The 19,524-nt window shown below is 50.5% G+C and overlaps 2 protein-coding genes across 5 annotated transcripts; one reads left to right on the top strand and one right to left on the bottom strand.

Annotated features, from left to right (window-relative positions):
- Window positions 1–294: 294 nt before the first annotated feature.
- On the top strand, window positions 295–12,324 carry LOC310919302 (polymeric immunoglobulin receptor-like). 4 transcript variants are annotated; one of them, XM_083878607.1, is made up of 13 exons: window positions 297–406; window positions 3,435–3,535; window positions 3,924–4,019; window positions 4,915–5,244; window positions 5,403–5,726; window positions 6,323–6,646; window positions 7,749–8,063; window positions 9,025–9,148; window positions 9,644–9,762; window positions 10,577–10,696; window positions 10,810–10,868; window positions 11,649–11,746; window positions 11,799–12,324. In XM_083878607.1, exons 3-13 carry the CDS (start codon window positions 3,938–3,940, stop codon window positions 11,917–11,919), a joined length of 2,016 nt encoding a protein of 671 aa, XP_083734733.1. In that variant the 5' UTR covers window positions 297–406; window positions 3,435–3,535; window positions 3,924–3,937; the 3' UTR covers window positions 11,920–12,324. The 4 variants fall into 4 exon arrangements, with proteins under 4 accessions (XP_083734734.1, XP_083734733.1, XP_083734736.1 ...); XM_083878610.1 differs by having other exon boundaries at window positions 11,649–11,765; window positions 11,817–11,928; XM_083878609.1 differs by having other exon boundaries at window positions 308–406; window positions 3,411–3,535.
- A 2,517-nt stretch (window positions 12,325–14,841) lies between these two features.
- On the bottom strand, window positions 14,842–17,288 carry LOC310919120 (interleukin-20-like; the record flags this gene model as incomplete). The annotated part of the gene is made up of 6 exons (XM_083878299.1): window positions 14,842–14,919; window positions 15,026–15,100; window positions 15,490–15,642; window positions 16,034–16,099; window positions 16,191–16,282; window positions 17,264–17,288. The coding sequence occupies 6 exons, from the start codon at window positions 17,286–17,288 to the stop codon at window positions 14,842–14,844; spliced, it is 489 nt and encodes a 162-aa protein (XP_083734425.1).
- Between the last annotated feature and the right edge of the window lie 2,236 nt (window positions 17,289–19,524).

Consider the following 19,524-nt stretch of genomic DNA (forward strand, 5'->3'; position numbering starts at 1 on the left):
GGACACTGGACACTGGCACTGTCCGGGCACTGGACACTGGCAGCGGCTGGGCAGTGTCTGGGCAGTGGCTGGACACTGGGCACTGGCAGTGGCTGGGCAGTGGCTGAGCAGTGGCTGGGCACTGGACACTGTCTGGGCAGTGGCTGGGCAGTGACTGGGCAGTGGCTGGGCACTGGACACTCTCTGGGCACTGTCTGGGCACTGTCTGGGCAGAGGTCACCCGGCCCTCCCGTGGGCAGGGCTCACCTGGCAGCACCGCTGGAGGTTGTTCCTTTAAGGCACAACAGGTGGAAACGCCGGGCTGAAGGTGCCGGGAGTATTTAAAGGCGGCTGGCACTGCCACAGCCCCGCGGGGACACAGGACACTCACAGCACGTCCCGAGGAGTGCCACGAGCAGCCTGGACTGTGAGTAATGCTGCTTTGGCATCTTTGGAAATGAACAGCCTTTTGTGCTGGGATGGGGAAGGGGAAGAACACGAGCCCCGAGCCACTTTTGAGGACCCTTCCTCACACGGGAGGGAAGGTTTGGAACCATTTAATATTCAGAGCTCACTGGTGGGAGGCTGATTTCTGAAAGACCCGTTAGGAACAGACTTATGGCAGTTATGGTTTCTTCTCTGAACCAGATTTTTAATTTTTAATTTCTGGAAAAAAAAACAACCAACCCACCCAGATTAATTATCATTACAATATTTGCATTAAGTTTTATCACAGGAAATAAAAGCTAGCAAATATTACTGTCAGAATCTAAATTCTGCGGCTCAGCCTGAGGTCATTACTGGCTTTTGAGCCCCAACAGGCAGATTTTGAAATTTTAGACGAGAATTGCTGCAGTTGTGTCCTAAAGAAGCTGCTTTAGAAGCTCCTCAGAAGTTTGTCCAGTTATAGGAAGATAAATAGAACCCAAAGCTGAAATGAATGGGCTGGATGTGTTCTCCTAAAAGCAAAATCAGAGGAGCCTGGCAGAGCCCTGTCGCACTCAGACCAGTGCAGATGTGGGTCCCACACACCCGAATTCCTACTCTGCAAACAGAACATTCCTATAGATTTAATACATTGCTGAAGTACAAATAACCATCACCTAATTGCAATTGTTAATGAACCCACACTGGCCCCATCCCCTGCAGACTCTTGGGCCAGGGGATGTTCCTGCTCCTTGCAGGGAGAGGAGAATTAAACTAAAATTTAACAGCGCTGAAGTTGGTTTCACTTTCCAGTTCAAGAAATAAATGAACCATGAAGGTCTGATCGGAAAAGCAACAAGTGGGTGAGTGGAGGACCTGAAAGGAACATCAAATCAGGTCTCAGGTTAGTGTAGAGTGAAAGGAACAAGTGTAAGTGTAGCTGAAAGGAACATAAACCTGGGCCAGCAGCACAACCTCAGCTGGGATCTCAGTCACCGCCATGAGCTGCCTGTTTATTCTGTTAAATTTCTTTTCTGAAATATGTTGCTCATGTGTTTAACTGACGCAAACCTTCTCACTTCAGAGGGTCCCAAGCACTGCAGGCATTCATAAAAATTGCTGATTTTATGGTAAATCCTGACAATCTTCAGGAAGTTCTACTCAAGTGCTTCTGCTCACTGCATCATCAAACGAGCCCCTCGTATTTATTCTCTCAATATTGTAAAGGGGGCATCTGCTTGGAACTGGAAATATTTATTTTCTGCATGTGTTTGGGTCAGCTCGATCTTTTATTTGGAAGCTGATTCCCCATTCTTAACCCCATGAAAATGGGGTGAGTTGGTGGCTTTTCCCCATCCCACTGCAGCAAATAAAACCCATGGCAAGGCAAGACCAGCAGTGGCCTTGATGGGCAGTTGGAGATGTGAATAATCCAGTCCTGTGCAGGAGGAAATTGTTGCTGTGCCCTTTTTCTGGGCACAGGAGCCTCCAGCATCTCCTCAGACCACAACTCTCTCTAGAGCAATTTGCATCTGCACAGTTTCCCCAGGGGTCAAAAGGATTTCAGGGGGAAAATATCACCTAGATATAAAATATATACAATATATACAATGTATTACCTCCATGCTATTATTTCTCAACATTTGGACAGCAGCAAACATTCCACAAAAAGCCAGAAGGGCTCCCAGGCTGGAATGACAAATGTCACAATTAAACTCTGGTGTTTTGTCAGTCCCACGGCGCGGCCTTGAGGCTGGTCATTGTCAGGAGCAAAAGTTAATATCTAATGGGCTGGACTGGGCTGATCCCTGGCAATCCCTGCAGCTGGAATTCAGCAGAATCTGGGAATTGGGAATTGTTCCATACCCAGACAGAGCTGCTGCTGCTGCTGGCTCAGGTTTGCACAGCTTGGAGACAGGTGCTGGTCTCTTCCAAATCATCACAAATCTGAATATGATTCTCCCCAGGACTGACAGAATCCCAAAAGCACAATGGGAACATGGGGAAAGTCTTGTAGTGGATGAGATTTGGAAGAGGCAGCCTGGCCAGAGAGCACTGCTGCTGGAAACACGGAAAATATCAAAATTTAGGCATAAAATAGCACTGGAGAGGAAGGTGATGGTCCCAGTCCAGAGAAGAGTTCTGGAAATGATCATCAGCCAGTTTTAAGGGTAAAAACACATCTCTAAAGAGAGACTGGCTGAGGGGGTCTGCCCTCCCCAGGGCTGCACACACAGCACTGAAATGTCCTTGTCACCAGTGGAGCTGCAGTGGGGTTTGGAGCCCAGCACCAAATCAAAATAGAGTGTTATTCATTCTCAGGACCACATGAAAACAACAACAACAACAACAAAATCTGTTCTGAGTTGGAAAGCAACAGGAAAGGTCGTTATGTTGCAATATTTCCATTTACATTTTAAGAGCATCTGAGAAAACAGGGCTGGAGCCAACTCAGGGCTGTGGGTGTTGGTGGTGCAAGAGCACAGGAACCACTGGTTTGGGCAGGCAGAGATCTTGGTAACCCTTCCAGAGCTGACACAACAACGTGGGCTGCACCCCAAAAACAGCCAAACCTTTTGAAGAAATCAGAATTAACAGGTTATTTCAATTTTGAAAAAAAAACGTGCAAGGCTGAACTGGGTCCTGCTTGCACAGAGGCTGGAGGGCAGTGAGGTGACCATCAGGAGCTGCTGTCAGCCAGGGGCAAACATCAAGGCCCTCTTTGTGCCACCTTGTTTGCTTTCTGCAGATTTTGTTATGTTTGCCTTGCTGGCTACTTCTGGGATGTGTTTGAAAGAGAATTTTTCATGCTCAGTGAGTTAATAATTCGCCATGGACAAGTGGCCATTGAGCAAGGAGAAATCACAATACAAGGAAGAGGCACAACAGAACACCTTTCATCTGAACAGGGAAATAAAAGTCTTTTCTTCTTCTGCCGGGAATTACCCTCAATAAAATTGTGTCACTTGATGCCCTGAAATCAAATTCCTCTGATTGTTTATAAGGTTTTCCTTGGCACCTCTCATCAGCTCCTGTGGGTGCCTTCTACGAACTTGGAATGGGCAGGTGGATCAAGAGGTGTGCTCAGGAAAGGCAAATAAAATCTGATTTTTGGAGGAGCAGAGCTGAGGTGAATCCTTGCAGCTCACTCAGTTCCTCAGCAGCTGAGGGAAGAATTAAAAAGTAGAGGTGAAAACAGCACCCTTTTCCTCTTTCATGTGTCCTTGGAGAGAGCAGGGAAGCAAAGAGAGTCACTAAATACAGGCTCCAGTCAAGAATCCTGTGACACAGGGAATACTGGGATGAGACCCACAGGCAGCCCCGTTCCCAACCCAGACAAAACCAGAAATATCAATTCCCTTTTTCCCATCCAATTCCCCTACAGGAGCAATTAAAAACCAAATTTCTCTCTCCTTCACGTAGCCACAACCCTCACATCCTCCAAGCATCCAAGAGGATTATTAGATGATTAACCTTTTGCAAAAGTGATTATTTAAGACTTTCTGCATCTTTTTCAGGGAATGAGAGAAAAATGACGTTGCTGGCCTTCATTTTCCTGCTCGCCTTGCTCCCAGCTGGGTCTGCAAGAGGCAGACACCCCCCCAAGGCAGCCAGTGAGTGTCACCCCCGGGGGCACAGATTTTGTGGTGGCCAAGGACCACAGGTGGCACTGGGGAAGAGGGAGGAGGGTCTGGGTGATGCCTTGGGAAGGCTGAGCTGGAACAGAGACTGGATAGAGCTAAGAGAATAAAGTGGATATTTATTAAAAGGTCTTTAAGGACACACCTTGGGCAGGACAAGAGCCTGGCCAGGGCTACACCCAAGGTAGACCCAAAATGGCCCCAAAATGGACACAAAATGGATGACCAGTCACGAGGTCTCACACTTCTATAAGTTTTGGTCCATTTGCATATTGAGGTTTAATTGTCCAATTCCAGCTCCAGGTGATGAAGTCCCATCCTTCTTGTTCCTCCCTTCAGCCCACCCTTGTTTGTGCTTTTGGGCCTGAAAACTTGTACCTGTTGTCCTTGGTGTGCAGCAGGAAAAGGATTTGTTTTGTGTCCCTGCTGTGTGCAGAGCTGAGCGACACTGACTGTGAGCTCAGAACTGCACCCTGGACAGCACAGAACCTGAAATACATGGGAGCTAAATTTAAGGCCTCCCATGCCCTGTGTGGTGTCACCAGAGGACATGAAAGAACCACACTCACACTATCCAGTTGTGCAAGCAGAAAGAAGGAAGTTTATTTTGGGATTAGGGTTTATATAGTGTTGGAACTTGATCGGTAATTGGGCCATGAGGTTGACACATCTCTGATCCCACTGTTCAGGTGAGAAGTCCATCAATTTGTCCTTCCCCCAGGAAAAAATGTATAGTTTTTCAAAACATCACTGTTTATGTTACATGCATGAGAAGCCAAGTCCAGAAATGCAAAACATCCGAATGCTGAAAAAATCAGGGCGACAGTGTGGCACTGGGGGCACTCACAGCAGCCTGTTCTCCCCACAGTCTCCAGCCCCGTGTTCGGCCCTCGGGAGGTGCAGGGTGTGCTGGGGGGCTCGGCCACCGTGAAATGCTTCTACCCGCCCACCCCCGTGAACAACCGCGACAGGAAATACTGGTGCAGGCTGCAGGGCTCCAGGTGTGTCACCGTGGTGTCCTCGGACTATGTGGCTCCCACCTACCGGGGCAGAATCAACCTCACTGACCACCCCGAGGCAGAAAACTTCCAGATCCACATCTCAGCCCTGGGGCTGGGGGACGCCGGCACCTTCCAGTGTGGCGTGGGGGTCAATGGCAGAGGCCTCTCCCACACGGTCACTGTCAGAATTGTTGAAGGTAATCACCACCTTGGAACTCCCTAAAATACCGTTTTCTTTGAGTTTTTCCCCCTCTCCCTTTTAAAAGAGGCTCCACTGATGGTCTGTGCAGTGCCTGAGAGCCGCAGGGCCTTTCAGGAGAGTTTAATTTCAATCCCTGCCTGTCCCTGTGCACAGAGCCAGGGAAGGCAGCAGAGCTCTTCTACGTGAAGCTCCGCAGCACCTGGACGGCATCCTGCAGCTTTGGGAAGGAGACTGCCTCCATCAGGAGGTACCTGTGCAAGAAGGAGAAGGGAGGCTGCCAGAACATCGTCGACAGCCATCAGAACATCGACCCAGATTTCCAGGGCAGAGTTCTGCTGACTTTCGAGGAGCCTCCAGGCACCTTCAGTGTCACCGTGACTCAGATGGACTGGGAGGACACGGGCGTGTACTACTGTGGGGCCGGTGAATATGGCAAGGGCAACAATTCGAAGGAGCTGGACGTGTTTGTCTACGAGGGTGAGCTGTTCCCAGAGTGTTTTCCCCTTCCTCTCTCCTTCTCTTCAGAAGCACCACCAGCAGTCTCACTTTATTTAGCAAGAACTTGAATTTCTCTTTGCTATTATCCTATTCTCTCATCTGCACACTTCTTTCTATTCATTTAACCACCTGTAATGCACTAAACCATCACTAAAATAAGGCCTGGATCCAGACTTCACCTTCCCAGAAGTGGGTAGCTCTGTTCCCCAGCCCAAAACTCCCGGAGACAAATTCCACCCCCCCAGTCTGAGGCAAGCAAACTGTCTCTTCAAGCCCCCCGTTCCTTAAATCTCAAACTGACAGATGCAGATGGTCCCTCGAGCAAAGGAAACAAAGCTATGGAATCTCTGTCCACAGAGCCAACAACACTCAGTGAATTTGGGGAAAAACAGGGCCTGACTGACCCTTTAGGATCAATTCCCACCAGTGCCAGGACAACCTTCTGACGTTTGCGCCCCTGAGCTTTGCCTGGCCTTCCTTTAACCACAGCAGCTTTGTTTGATCTGATAATGTTGATTTTCTTGCGAGAGTGCCGCATGGACTCCTATAACTGCTCATTTCCTTCTTACCAACAGACAAAAACTTCCCTCAGTTAAAGACCAAGGTAATTGGAAAAACTGGCAGTTCAGCAACCTTCGAGTGTCTCTTTGATCCTCTGAGATCCTCCACAAGGTTCTGGCGCAAGCTGAGGAAACAGGGAGGGTACGAGACCATCATCGACAACACCGGCTTCGTCAAGTACAACTATGAAGGGAGAGTGGCCATGTTCGAGGACCCCGAAAACAAAACTGTCACCGTCGTCCTGAACCAGCTGCAGACCAAGGACGAGGGCTCCTACTGGTGCATGTCGAATGAGCTGAAGGAGCAGCAGTCATCGACGGAACTGAAGGTGGTAGAAGGTAAGAGCCGTGCTCTGGCAGTTCTCTGGAGGTGCAGAACCACCCCAAGTGAGCAGTCTGGCTTTTTGGGAAGAGACGTGAGCTCCGAGCCCAGACTCACCCCAGCAGCTTTAAAACTGAGACAGGAAAGTTTCAGTTTTGTGGGAAAATTCTCCTGAAGTATTTCTTAAGCCTTGCAGGAAAAGAACCATAAACAGCATCTTTAGTGTTAATTCAGTATTTTTAGTGTTAGTTTAGCAATGCAAAGAGCCCGTTCCCTCCAAGCTCCATCCCCAGCAGTGCCACTACCTGCTGACTGCCACCCCCACCCCTGAAAGGGAAAATCCTGAAATCCCCACCCACACTCCCTCTGTGGGAAGTGGATTTGTAGGGAATTCTCAAAGCCTGACAGAAGGTCCACACAGTCTTGTGCATCCATAAGAAAATAAATAGCATCAGAAGGAAATTATTAGAGTAGAAAGCAAAGAACTTCTGTTAATATTAGAGAATTTTCCTTCACGTATTTATAACCAAGCTGCTGATGTAGCTGCTTCAGCCTGACCTCAAGCCTGTGTTTCTATTTGGGTCATATTTTATTCTATGTGCTAGAATCCAGTTAATTGATTGAATTGCACCGTGCACCAAACTCTGAGATAAAGTGTGCTGACTTAGAAATGGGATGGAATGTCCCATGGGATGGGACAGACATTGTTGAGAGAGAAATGGAACTAGAAGCAAGTTTCAAATGATGGCCTTGCAAATAGACTGGATAGTTTAGAGAAATAGAACTGGGAAAGATGTGTTGTAGCAAGACCACATGGGGTAAAAAAATAGGTGATTGGTGTTAGAAGTATTAGCATGGGTTATATGGGTAGATTGGTCAGACAGGTATTAGCAGCACTGTGTAGCAAAAACCATGAGGCTGAAAAAGATTTATAAGTATTGTAACAAAGAAATAGTTCAGCTTCTAATTTTGACAGCGTGAACTGTAACATCTGTACCTTCTCATGAGAGTGAAAATAGAATAAAATCTTTTAAAACGCCTCTCAGGAGCCCCATCTCTAGGTGAGAAAGGGGTTTTTTCCAACACCCTGCAGCCCTGATGTCCTGTTTACCCTCACAGGAAAACCTGCCCTGACGGGAGACAAGAAAGTGGAGGCACAGTCGGGCTCCCGGGTGGATTTAACCTGCTCCTACCCCTGCCAGTACTACTCCTACGAGAAATACTGGTGCAGGTGGAACTTCACGGGCTGCTCCATGCTGCCGGGGCAGCAGCAGGGTGTGCCGGGGCCGGCCGCCAGCTGCAGCACGTCCAACAGGACGGTGGTGCTGAGCTTCGACCCCCTCACCGAGGATGACGAGGGCTGGTACTGGTGCGGGGTGAAGCGGAACGGCGCCTTCGGGGAGACCATGGCCGTGCAGCTGGTGGTGAGCGCAGGTGAGCTCGGGCAGGGCTGGTCCCGCTGGTCCCTGTGCCCGCCGAGGGCTCTCCATCACCGCTAGGCTGCAGCAGCTCAAAGCACAAGCGCTGTCACCGATCCGCAGAGTTTGCCTTCGGTGTTTTCATTCACCGCAGCCTCCCCTGACCCGCGCAATTTGCCTTCGGTGTTTTCATTCACTCCGTTTTGACTTCCCCAGTCATAAAAATAACCCGGTGTAAAACTCGCCGCTTTCCACACAGGTTTTACTTTTAACCCCCGTGCTGATGAATTGTTCTTATTGGACAATATTTAGTTTAGGCAGCGGTCTGGCTTTACCTTGCAGGTAAAGAACTGATCGAAGTTCAACGATTTTGCTCCAGGGAAATTCCTATCCTAATAAAGAGGAAAACAGTAAGGGGAAGGAGAGGCTGGCACCAACAGCATGGGGCTTGGTCTCAGTTTTGGTGGGATATTTTGGAATTTAAAACGTTTGGGGGGAGGAACATTGTTAGAAGCAGAGAAAGACTAGAGCCCTGGGTATGGGATGTTTCCTAAGAGGGTGATGGCCAAAGTGAGAACAGTGAAACAGCCTCATTTCATTGCTTTTGCTGGGCAAGGAGCCAGGAGGAAAAACCAAGCAAGGATGGAAAAGTTGATCTGGAAATATTAGAGGCAGAAGTTAGAAATGCAAGATGTTTTTACTTAGAAATGCAAGACTTTTTACTCAGAAATGCAAGACTTTTTACTTAGAAATGCAAGACTTCAAAAGTTCATGGGCAGAGAGATCCTGCTGGAGATTTCTGCAGTAAATTATTTGGTGTGAAAGCATTTTGGGTCCTGAACCCCCATTTTGAAGAACCTCTCCTGGAAAGCCAAAACCCACGGCAGCTCCATGTCCACCAAACACCCCCCAGCAGTTTTTGTGCCCAGTTCTCATGCTGCTGCTCTCTAACCACCCTCCTTCCCTGGGACACACAGGGAGCGATGCCAAGCACAGCCCAGAGCTCCTGGAGGTGGATTCCCGCCTTGAGTCTGGAGCTGCTCCCCCAGGAGGAGCCCACAGTGACGCTGAGGTGCGGAAAGGAGCCGTCCCAGAAGAAAGGTTGGTTCTCTCCATCCCCTGCCATTTGTCACTTCTGTGGGGTTTACACGAACCCATTGTGTTTGTACACCCTGTGTGTGTTGTTTAGCAACACACACAAAAAAACTTATCCCCAAAAGAGCTTTGCTCTAAATGTCAGAGAAGATAAAAAGTGACAGCAAAGGGTGAGATGACTCATAATTAATCTCCGATTCAAGAAAATAGTATCAGAAGGAAATTATTAGAGTAGAAAGCAACTGTTTGAAAGTATTTCTGTTATTATTAGAGAATTTTCCTTCACGCTTCACGTATTTATAACCAAGCTGCTGATGTAGCTGTTTCAGCCCGACCTCAAGCCTGTATTTTTATTTGGGTCATATTTTATTCTTTGTGCTAGAATCCACTTAACTGATTGAATTGCACCATGCTCACTCAGAATTACCGTCCTACCCAAATTTAGCCTGCTGGATTTTCACATGCATCGTTCTCAGTGAGATCTCTCTCCCCCTGTTCCAGCTCTGATGAAAGCCGTGGCTCCAACACTCTGGCCTTGGTGCTGGGCCCTCTTGCTGGCCTCATCCTGATTGTGGTGACAGCTTTTGCCATCGTCAAATACAGGCAGCTGAAGAGATCTGGTGAGTCCCTGCCTCTCTGGGCTCTCAAGACACTGCAGCAGCATTGAGTTAAAGTAATACCCAACTGCTGGGCTGAGCTGCTCTCCTGGCACCACACCTGGATGGGCAGGAAGGTCCCTGATCCTCCTGTGACCCATCCAGAGAGCTCCAACCTCCTGATCCCCCTGTGACCCATCCAGAGAGCTCCAAACACCCTGCTCCTCACCCTGACCCATCCAGAGAACTCCAAACACCCTGATCCTCCTGTGACCCATCCAGAGAGCTCCAAACACCCTGATCCTCCTGTGACCCATCCAGAGAGCTCCAAACACCCTGATCCTCCTGTGACCCATCCAGAGAGCTCCAAACACCCTGATCCCCCTGTGACCCATCCAGAGAGCTCCAAACACCCTGATCCCCCTGTGACCCATCCAGAGAGCTCCAAACACCCTGATCCCCCTGTGACCCATCCAGAGAGCTCCAAACACCCTGATCCTCCTGTAACCCCCCAATCCAGAGAGCTCCAAACACCCTGATCCCCCTGTGACCCATCCAGAGAGCTCCAAACACCCTGATCCTCCTGTAACCCCCCAATCCAGAGAGCTCCAAACACCCTGATCATCCTGTGACCCATCCAGAGAGCTCCAACTCCCTGCTCCTCACACTGACCCGTCCAGAGAGCTCCAATTCCCAGAGTGTCCAGCCCTCCGTGGGCTTTGCCCATTGTGTCACAGCTTCACCTGGCACAGAGGGTTTGGGTCTTGATGTGCTTAATTAATGTTCTCCTACCCACCCTGAGCAAGACCTGAAGGATTTTCCTCCTCCCTCTCACCAGACCTGGTGTCCGTGGGGAGCTACAGGACCAACATCAGCATGTCAGACTTTGAGAGCATGAGGGACTTCAGTGCCAGCAACAACGCCAAGGAGATCCGGGAGACCCCCGTGGGAGGGGATGGTGAGTGGGAGACCCCAGCCCAGCCCCGGGGCCAGAGGCAGCCTGGAACACCCCACAAAACCCCCAGAAACAGCCACTGTCCCCTCCCAACACCTTCCTTCCTCCTCCTGCAGAGTTCATCACCACCACGGGCACTCAGGAAAGCGCCGCCGACACAACCAAGGCAAAAAGGGTGAGTGGAGGCAGGAGAGAGGCCACTGGCCTGGGAGATGTGGCCACAGCCCTGCAGTCTGTCCCAAAGGGGCTGTCTCCCCGGGGGGCTTTATCCATACCCAGGTGCTCTCCATTTTACCCGGTCCAGCCCCTGGGGGTGGGTCTCACCCCTGCCCTGACTCCCTGGTTTGGCAGAGACATCCTCAGCAGTCACTTTGCTTCAAGAACTAAACCAAGGCAGCCCCAGGCAGAGTCAGGAAGTTTGGGTTTGTAGCAGAAATATGAATCACTGGGATAAGAGGATGACTGGAAACCATCACATCCCACTGGTTTGGGGGGCACAGGAAGGGCTCTGCCAGTGCAAGGGCTGAGATTTGCTGTGATCTCTGCCTTTCCCTAATTTCCTCTGCCTTTCCCTAATTTCCTCTGCCTCCCCTGCCCTTGGGTAAGGCCCTGGTCCAGTGGCACCATCTGGCAGCAGCTGCAGGTGCCAGAGTCTGTGTTGATCTAAGTCCCCACCAAGAGGAGAGGTGTAGGTGATGTAAGTGCCAGGAGCTGAGCTGGAGCAATCAAGGAAACTGGCAGGACACCAGTAAAGCTTTAGGACAGGGGAGCCGGATGCCAACAGCCAGGGACAGGCTTGCCAAGGAATCCCAAACCTAAAAGCTCTTGAGGTGTTCCCAGGATGATGCTCACATCACATCCCCACTGGATTGTCCCACTCCTCCAGTGTTATCCTGGGATATCCACAAAGATTTCATCCCTTTGTCCCCTGACTGTGTCCTCCTGTCCTTCCCAGAGCTCCAAGGAGGATGCTGAGCTCGCCTACTCCTCCTTCCTCGTCACCTCCGACACCATCGCCCAGGGTAGCTCCGGAGGGGACAGCGCTGTCCCAGACATGTCCTCACCCCAGGACCGGGTCTGAGGGAGGGGACAGCGCTGTCCTGGCCATGTCCCCACCCCAGGACGGGTCTGAGGGAGGGGACAGCACCTGGGACTGGCTCTACCTTGAGGATCACGACGTCAGCAGGCAACGCTGTTCATCGCTCCCACAATTCGCTGTAGCTTGAGCTTTTGGGGTTTTTTGCTAAAATTCAGCTTTAAGTGGTGATTTAGGAGGGAGGGTTTGATGCTAAAGGGGGCTGTGCTGGAAGTGCAGGTCTGAGTGAGGAGGTTGGGCTGGGAAACAGCAGGAACTCGAGTGGCTCATCCCACCACCAGCCCCAGTTCCTACACTGGGATCTCACAGGTCACAAGGAGCACTGTAGATAAAAATTTTTTTAAAAATAAAAAAAAAAAATTAGTAAAAATATTTCATTCTCTTTTAAAGGCAGATGGGAAATCCTTTAGAACAGCATCTGATGCTTTTGATTCCTCTAAATTCCTCTAAGCTTTCCTGACCTGAGGGCAGCACCTGCAGGCCAGACACATCTGGAATGTTGTTATGCACGAGCAATAAAGAATCCAGTGGCTTTCAGCAGACTGGGGAACTCAGGGTCTGTGAGATATCACAGGAGAGCCCACCCAGAGGGGCACAGAAAGGGTGGGGAAAGCTGAACATTTCCCCAGATAAAGCAGTGTGGGGAGCTGTAATGACAAAGAGCTGGCCATGGCAGGCTGGGTTTGCTGCCAGACACCGAGTTTCACTGAGGATCAACACAAATTACTCCTGAACTGTGGATCCCACTGAGGAGAAAACACAAATAATTCCCGAACTGGAGACTTTCAGTGCTGGGATGAGCAGGGCAGCTTCTCCCTCCTGCTCATCGCTTCTCACACCCACATTGCACCTTCCAGCCTGCCCTCAAAGGGAGGTGAGGGCTCAGCAGCGGTGGGAAGGGCTTTGGACCTCGGGAAGGGTGTGGAGGGGCAGGGACAGGTCCCTGGAGGGGCAGGGACAGGTCCTGGAGGGGCCGGGACAGGTCCATGAGGGGCAGGGACAGGTCCTGGAGGAGCAGGGACAGGTCCCTGGAGGAGCAGGGACAGGTCCTGGAGGGGCAGGGACAGGTCCTGGAGGAGCAGGGACAGGTCCCTGGAGGGGCAGGGACAGGTCCTGGAGGGGCAGGGACAGTCCGCCCCCGCCCGGAGCCGCTGGAAGGGAGGGAAATCCTGACTCAGGTGCGACAGGAAAGGCGGGAGCCTGCAGAGCATCCCCGGCGGGCAGCAGCGACAGGAGAACGCTCGGGTTTGGAAACCTCCGAGAGGAGAAAACCCCTTTTACTCTCCCTTTGCAAATCCTCTTTCTCCTGGGCCTTTCCCCAGCTCCGCTCCTCCCTCGCCGCCCTGGGAGCAGCCCGGGCTGAGCTGCGGGAGAGGAGCCGGGGCTGACACCCCAGGGTGGGCTGAGCATCCTGAGCCCTCCCGCAGCCCTCGGCTGCCCGCTGTGCCCCCCACTGCTGCCACCTCCAGCCGGCATCTCCTTTTCCGAAGGGGAACAGCCCCGGGCTGCTGCAGCGGGGAGAGGAGTGTAAAATCCCTGGAGAAGTGTAAAATCCCCGGTTTAGGTGAAAACACTGAGCCGGGCAGGGACTGGGGGGTGCAGCACACAGGGTGTGGGATGGACAGGAATGGTTGGGACATCAGTTGAAAGTGTGGGATAAAACCTTCAAAACGTGACCCAGAGCCCACAAAGATCCATGAGGAACTCAGCGAGCAGCCCCTGCTCCTTCCCCAGGAGGATTTCCTGTGGTCAGGGACGAGCTGTGGCACCTCAGCATCATTCCCAGGGGTTGCTCTTCAACAGAGAACCCTGGAATGTCCCGGACACTCTCCCAAAAGAGTGATGGAGCTGAAGAACCAGCTCTGCTGAGCACTGCAGAGCACGGGGAGATGTGCTCACCTGCTCGTGCCCTGACACCTGGGCAAATGAAACCCCCAAGAAAGAGAATTAACAGGATCAAAGCCCTGAGGAGCTTCCCTCTGGCCTAAGCAAATATCTGAGGGAGGGCAGTGAGCAGTCAGAGATCTTTCCTTGGAAAGTGAATCACCAGATGCCACCCAGGGTGACACATGTGGCACAGGGAAATGCTGCTGCTGTCACCCAGCTGGGATTCAGAGCACGCAGTGGGTACCAGCAACACCCCAAAGGGGAGAGCACAGACCAGAGCTATAAGTAATGCTCAGTTTTGAAGACAAAATTGGGATTTAGCAGCACTGAGGTCCGAGTTTGGTGTTTCTGGCATGCCCAGAGGGATTCATCAGCCCTGGCATCAGGAGTGACAGCATCTGCTGTGAGAGGACGCCACGGGAGAATTCAGAAAGTGTCACCAGCAAGAATCATATAATTCCTCAGAATCTTGACAAATAGACTCAGCACAGTTTCAAGTGGGGTTTATTTACAGTCATCACAACCAATTTCCACAAAACTCACTACTGAGTGTCAGTAAATTGCACAACACACTCAAGAGCCTTTTTCTATTCAGCAACCACACATTGCTCTTGAAAACTTGCACGAAAGTTTTTTTTACTGATAGGGCAGAAAATATCATCTCAAAAAGGAAACACGGATTTCTAGGGCCTGACATACCTGCTAGGACCTGTTCCTGGAAGCATTTCTCACACTGTACTTCTCATTTCAGCCAGATCCATCAGTGGCAGCAACCCTGAGACTGAGCTCGGGTTTGTGCAACATCAGCTGCACCAGAGTCCTCCCAGCCAGCTCTCAGCACTCATTCCCCACATTCCCTGGACAAAAAAAACCCTGTAATTTAAACAATAATTTTATGACACGATCCCAGCTTATGTCTGCCAAGAGACATCCTTGTGGGTTTTCCCTGGGAACATCCTTTGGCAGCAGCAAGGGTGATGCTGATTTAATCAAAGTCATTATTTCTGCCTTAATGAAGACTGCTGATGTCCCTGGCTGGCAAAGCACCCCACGTTTGCCTGACTGCAGCTGGAAGTGCTGAGGAACTGCACTGATACAGTGAATTATGGTCCCCCTCATCCCTGCAAAGCCCCTGCAGCTCCTCGTGGGTAATTAATGCCGCCCGCTAACGAGATTTGTCCATCCAGTCCAGGAGGATGTCCAGCTCCCCCAGGGATTTCATGGCTGCAGATGTGACATTCAGCTGAAATGACACAAAGGAACGAGCTGTGAGCAGAGACCATCAGCACAACCCAAATAAGGAGAATTTAAATATCTGTGTTCATTACCAGGCTCAGTCACCAACTCACCCCTTCGTAGTTTGCAAGTATTTGCTTGAATTTCTCTGTGGACTCCTCCCCACACACGCAATTATTCTGCTCATGCTGGAAAAGCGAGATTTATTCATTAGTCTGGGTGGTTAAGTTTTAAAAATAAGATTTCAGTTTCTGATTTTGCTGGGCATCATAGTCTGAAACACCGCTGGAAAGGCTGCAGGTCCCAGAATCAGGATTTAGCTCACAACAGCTCAATTGACAGACCCAAGAACAGGATAAATATTCGGATTTAGGGGAGTTTGCTGCTCAGTGGGAAAATATAAAAATCTCTCAGTGAACAGAGCACTTCACTCTTTGTATTCTCATTAAAACCATTTAGATAAATGGAGACTGTGCAGCTTTATAAACCTTCCGGGTTGGTTTGTAGGTAAAAAATTAACAGAAATATGAACAGCTGAAATATTAACAGCCCCACTGGGGCAGGAGCCAGGACTCACACACTGCCCCAGCCTCCTCCTGGCACTGAGGAAGGAGTTGGCAATGCTGCTGATCTTCCTGTTCACAAACGAGTCCTCGGTCCTGCAGTGCTTGAAAACTTTGTCCACGTAGAAGGTGAGGAGCTGGTGGGTGATGCAGCACCTGTCTGCAGACTGGGAAAATGAATTTAATGACTAAAAAGGTCTTCCAAAGGGTGTAACCTGCAGTCTCTGGGATAAAGCATCTCTGAGAGGAAACTCAAGGTAGCTGAGCACAGCAGGACAGTTTGACTCAGAGAAAGCTTCAGTGGTGCCTGATTGAAGCTGATAAAATAGATGGGAAATCACTTTAGGCTGGTTTTCCAGGAGAAGCATCCTCAGCAGGTCTCACAAAATGAAACCAGCTGATTTTGCAGCTGAGTATCAGAGGCTGAGACCTGCACAGTGGCCCTTGCCCGGTGTGAGAAAGCTGAAAATTGCTGATTTATGATAAAACTGCACTTCTCAGGGCCACATTCACCTCCTTTTGGATCCTGCAAGGGCTCCCCCAGGCAGAGCCACCTACCTTAACCTTGTGCAGGGAGTGAGGGTGGGACAGGATGCTCAGGGTCCGGATGGGGTCTCTGGCTTGCTGCGGAGAGGACAGAGATGGGATGGAGCTGCTGCTCCAGAGGGGCTCCAGGAGCTGCCAGGGGCTCCCTAAGAGCCTGGGAAATACTCACAATATTTGCTTTAATTGCTGTGAAGGCAGCCCTGATCTCTGCCAGGCTCATGGAAACCCTGCAGGTTCCAAAGTGGAAGATTTTGTCTGCAGCTGTTGGCATCAAACTCACCCAGCAGGACGTGGAGAGGAGGCAGAGGAACAAGGGGGATCCTCTCATCTCAGCTGCCTGGGGGACCTGCCCAAGGAACAGAATATTCCTCTTTATTTTCCTGAATAACACAACTCTGATCCATATGAAAATACCCACATTTTATACAAAACTTGTACATTTGTATTAAAATCCCCAAACACATTAGTATTTATTTTACCCTTACCCATTTATTTACCCTACCCATTTTACCCTTACCCATTTATGTTTTGCTCTCCAGGAGCACGAGAGAAAAAAAAATAAATCAAACAAAATCAAATATTGAACAGAAGAGCTCCAAAAGAAAAGGCAAAATAAATAAAATATCATTTTAAAATGCATCTAAATAAACAGAGTTCTTCTGAAAAAAAAATGTTATCAGAAAAATAAATGGAGTGAAATTAAGTTTTTAACTCTAATGACAAAGAAGCAACAGGAGGTAACTGAGTGAAAGTAACAGATCCCAAAGTCTTATCCCAAAAGAAAACACAAGTTTTCTGAAATAGCATAAGTCAAACATGAGTTTTGTTAGCACTGAAAATTAAGGTTATTAATGAAAAAAAAAAGAAAACATTTCAGAGATAGGAATAAAAGGAAACCCCCAAAAGTGCATGGAGCAAAGTAATAAATAAATAAATAGAATAGAATCATATATAAATGAATGAATGAATGAATGAATGAATGAATGAATGAATGAATGAATGAAATTAAATTAGTTCAGTATTTTACCTTGCTCCTCAGTGTGGCTTCACCTCTTTCGCCAACATCTGACCTGGAGTGCTCCGAAGGAGCCGTTTTTATCCCAGTACCAGGAGGAAATAACTCCTGGCTTAACTTTTGGGAATTTTCTCGCTTTTCCCGGCACATATTTCCCTTTTGCAATTTGCTGAATTAATGAGCTGGTGCGAGGGACCAGCTCTCTCTCCCACAGGTGTTTCCCTCACCCACGGAGGCGGGACCTCCCGGCATCACCGCGTGGCTTTTCCTTTTGGGAAGAGGGATGTGACCGGGGTTTGGGGCCATCGTTGGTCACGTCCCCAGAACGCCCCGAGATGGAGCAATGCTGGCAATCCCCTCCTGGAGAGGGGCCCTTCCCAGCTCCTCACGGAGGTTTTGGGGTGTGGGAAGCTCAGTGGCCTCACCCCACAGGGTGCCCGTGGTCACTGCAGCCCCAACACTGGTGGACATGGGGAAACTCAAGTCTGAAGTTTTCCCCATCATTGTCCTGGCACAAGTGGCCTTCCCCTGCTGCTTTCAGGGAATGCTGCTCCCAAATTTAAGGAATTCAGGAGTTCCAGGTTCAGGGAATGCTGTTCCCAGTCTCCTCAGTCCCTGGACATTTCTCCATCCCGTGTCCCTGGTGTTGGAGATGCACAGAAACACGAGCTCAGGGATTGGGAGGACACAGCTCCCACCCTCCTGCCACAAAAAGTGCTTTCCTGAGGTGACTCAGGCGATCACTGTCCACAGCCCAAATCTGTCACCCTGCAGGAGGACGGGAATTCCAGTGACACCTTCCCAAGTCCCCCAGCCCGGGGGCACAGTGACATCTGCAATCACCCCACCTCAACCTTTCCCTGCTGAGCAAAACTGGCTCAGCCAAGGAGCAGGCACGTTCTCCTCCCAGGCTGTCCCCAGGGAGCCAGGGTTTGTCACCTGGGGCTCCTTGTCACAAGGATGTGGCAGTACTGCTGCAATGACCCCTGTGCTGTTGGTTCTTTGGATCTTCCTGTAGCCCGTGCAGAGAGAGCTTCATTCAGTCTTAAAAAAAAACAAAAATGTGCAGCTCAATAAACTCCCTGGAGTTCCTGGGGCTGGGAGGGAGGGTCAGCTGGACTCGGAGGGCACTGGGGTGCCAAAGTCACCCGTCTGATGCCACAGGCAGCCTCTGCAGTGGGTTCCTGCCTGTGCCTGTGGGCCAGGGCTGTCCTGCACGGATCTGCTGGGTGACTAATCCATTTATTGATAGCCCAGCTGAGTCTTGAGCAGAGATCCATCACCAGGGGAGGGCTAGGCAAATGCATTTTCTGCCCAGGCTAGTCAGGGTGTTGCAGGCAGGGTTGCTGGAACTCAGATGTGCCTCCCTCACCCTGCTGGAGATGAGCCAGGGGCAGGGCCCGGCCTGCAGCGGGTTGGATCTGCACTGACTGAGGTGTTGGAGGGATGTGGGACAGCACAGGGCTGTTAATCCCTGCCTCCTTCTCCCTAAATCCCACCTGCTGCCTGGAATTGCAGCAAAAGTTTTGCTGGAAGGAGAGGAAGTGGCAGCATTCCTGGTGCACACCCAGCCCGGGTGAGGAAACAAGGGAAGAGGCAGCAGGGAGTTCTTACCTCATTATGTAAATGGCAGAACACATGAAACGATTTCTTTCTTTTATGGGTGGTTTTTTTTGTTGTTGTTGTTGTTGTTTTTTTGTTTTGTTTTTTTGTTGTTTTTTTTTTTTTTCCTTTTGGTAACTGAACTGACGCCCAGGATGGGTCAGCCAAGTGCCAGAAGGCAAGGGAGGGACTGTGGGGGAGGTGGAGGAGATGCTGGGATGATCCAGGAGCAGAAGGGAAATGTTGGATTCTCGGGGTCCAGGGCCCTGTACAGACTCTGCAGGTGTCCCTCAGCCTCTCTGTCCTGTCACCGACCCCCTGCAAAGCAAAAGGAACAGCAGGACCCTCAGCACAAGGGCAAGGAGGAGGAAACCCCCACCAGAGAGTTTTAGGGGGGGTTTGCTGTCTGTGGAATGGTGGTGATGGAGCAGCCCAAGTGCTGGACGTGGGGATGGCCAAAATCCTCTCATTTCAGAGCAGCTGGGCTGGAACCAGAGGAGTTCCCAGGGTGGTTTGGGTTGGGAGAGACCTCACAGACCATCTCGTGTCCCATGGGCAGGGACACCTTCCACTGTCCCAGGCTGCTCCAAACCTCATCCAGCCTGGTCTGGGACACTGCCAGGGACCCAGGGGCAGCCAGGGCCTCAGCACCCTCATAGGGAAGAATTCCTTCCCAAAATCCCACCCATCCCCACCCTCTGGCCGTTTAAAGCCATCAGCACGTTGGACCCAACCCAGATGGACACAAATCAGCCCAGCGTGGCTTTCCCCGGGCTGTCACCAGCTCCAGCAGCACGAAAACACCCCCGGCAAAACAGCCAACCATCCCTCCTGTGCTCTGGGAAGGAAGAGGGAAAGAAGGACCAGGGATTCCTGAAACCCGGCG

The sequence above is a fragment of the Zosterops lateralis genome (assembly GCF_965231275.1).
Source record: "Zosterops lateralis genome assembly, chromosome: 26".
Taxonomy (NCBI): domain Eukaryota; kingdom Metazoa; phylum Chordata; class Aves; order Passeriformes; family Zosteropidae; genus Zosterops; species Zosterops lateralis.

Bases quoted from the DNA above. Each gene is read 5' to 3' on its own strand.
- LOC310919302 (XM_083878608.1), top strand. From the start codon at position 3,938: ATGACGTTGCTGGCCTTCATTTTCCTGCTCGCCTTGCTCCCAGCTGGG. The intron at 4,020-4,914 runs GTGAGTGTCACC...TTCTCCCCACAG, and splicing joins ACACCCCCCCAAGGCAGCCA to TCTCCAGCCCCGTGTTCGGC. The intron at 9,763-10,576 runs GTGAGTCCCTGC...CCCTCTCACCAG, and splicing joins CAGGCAGCTGAAGAGATCTG to ACCTGGTGTCCGTGGGGAGC.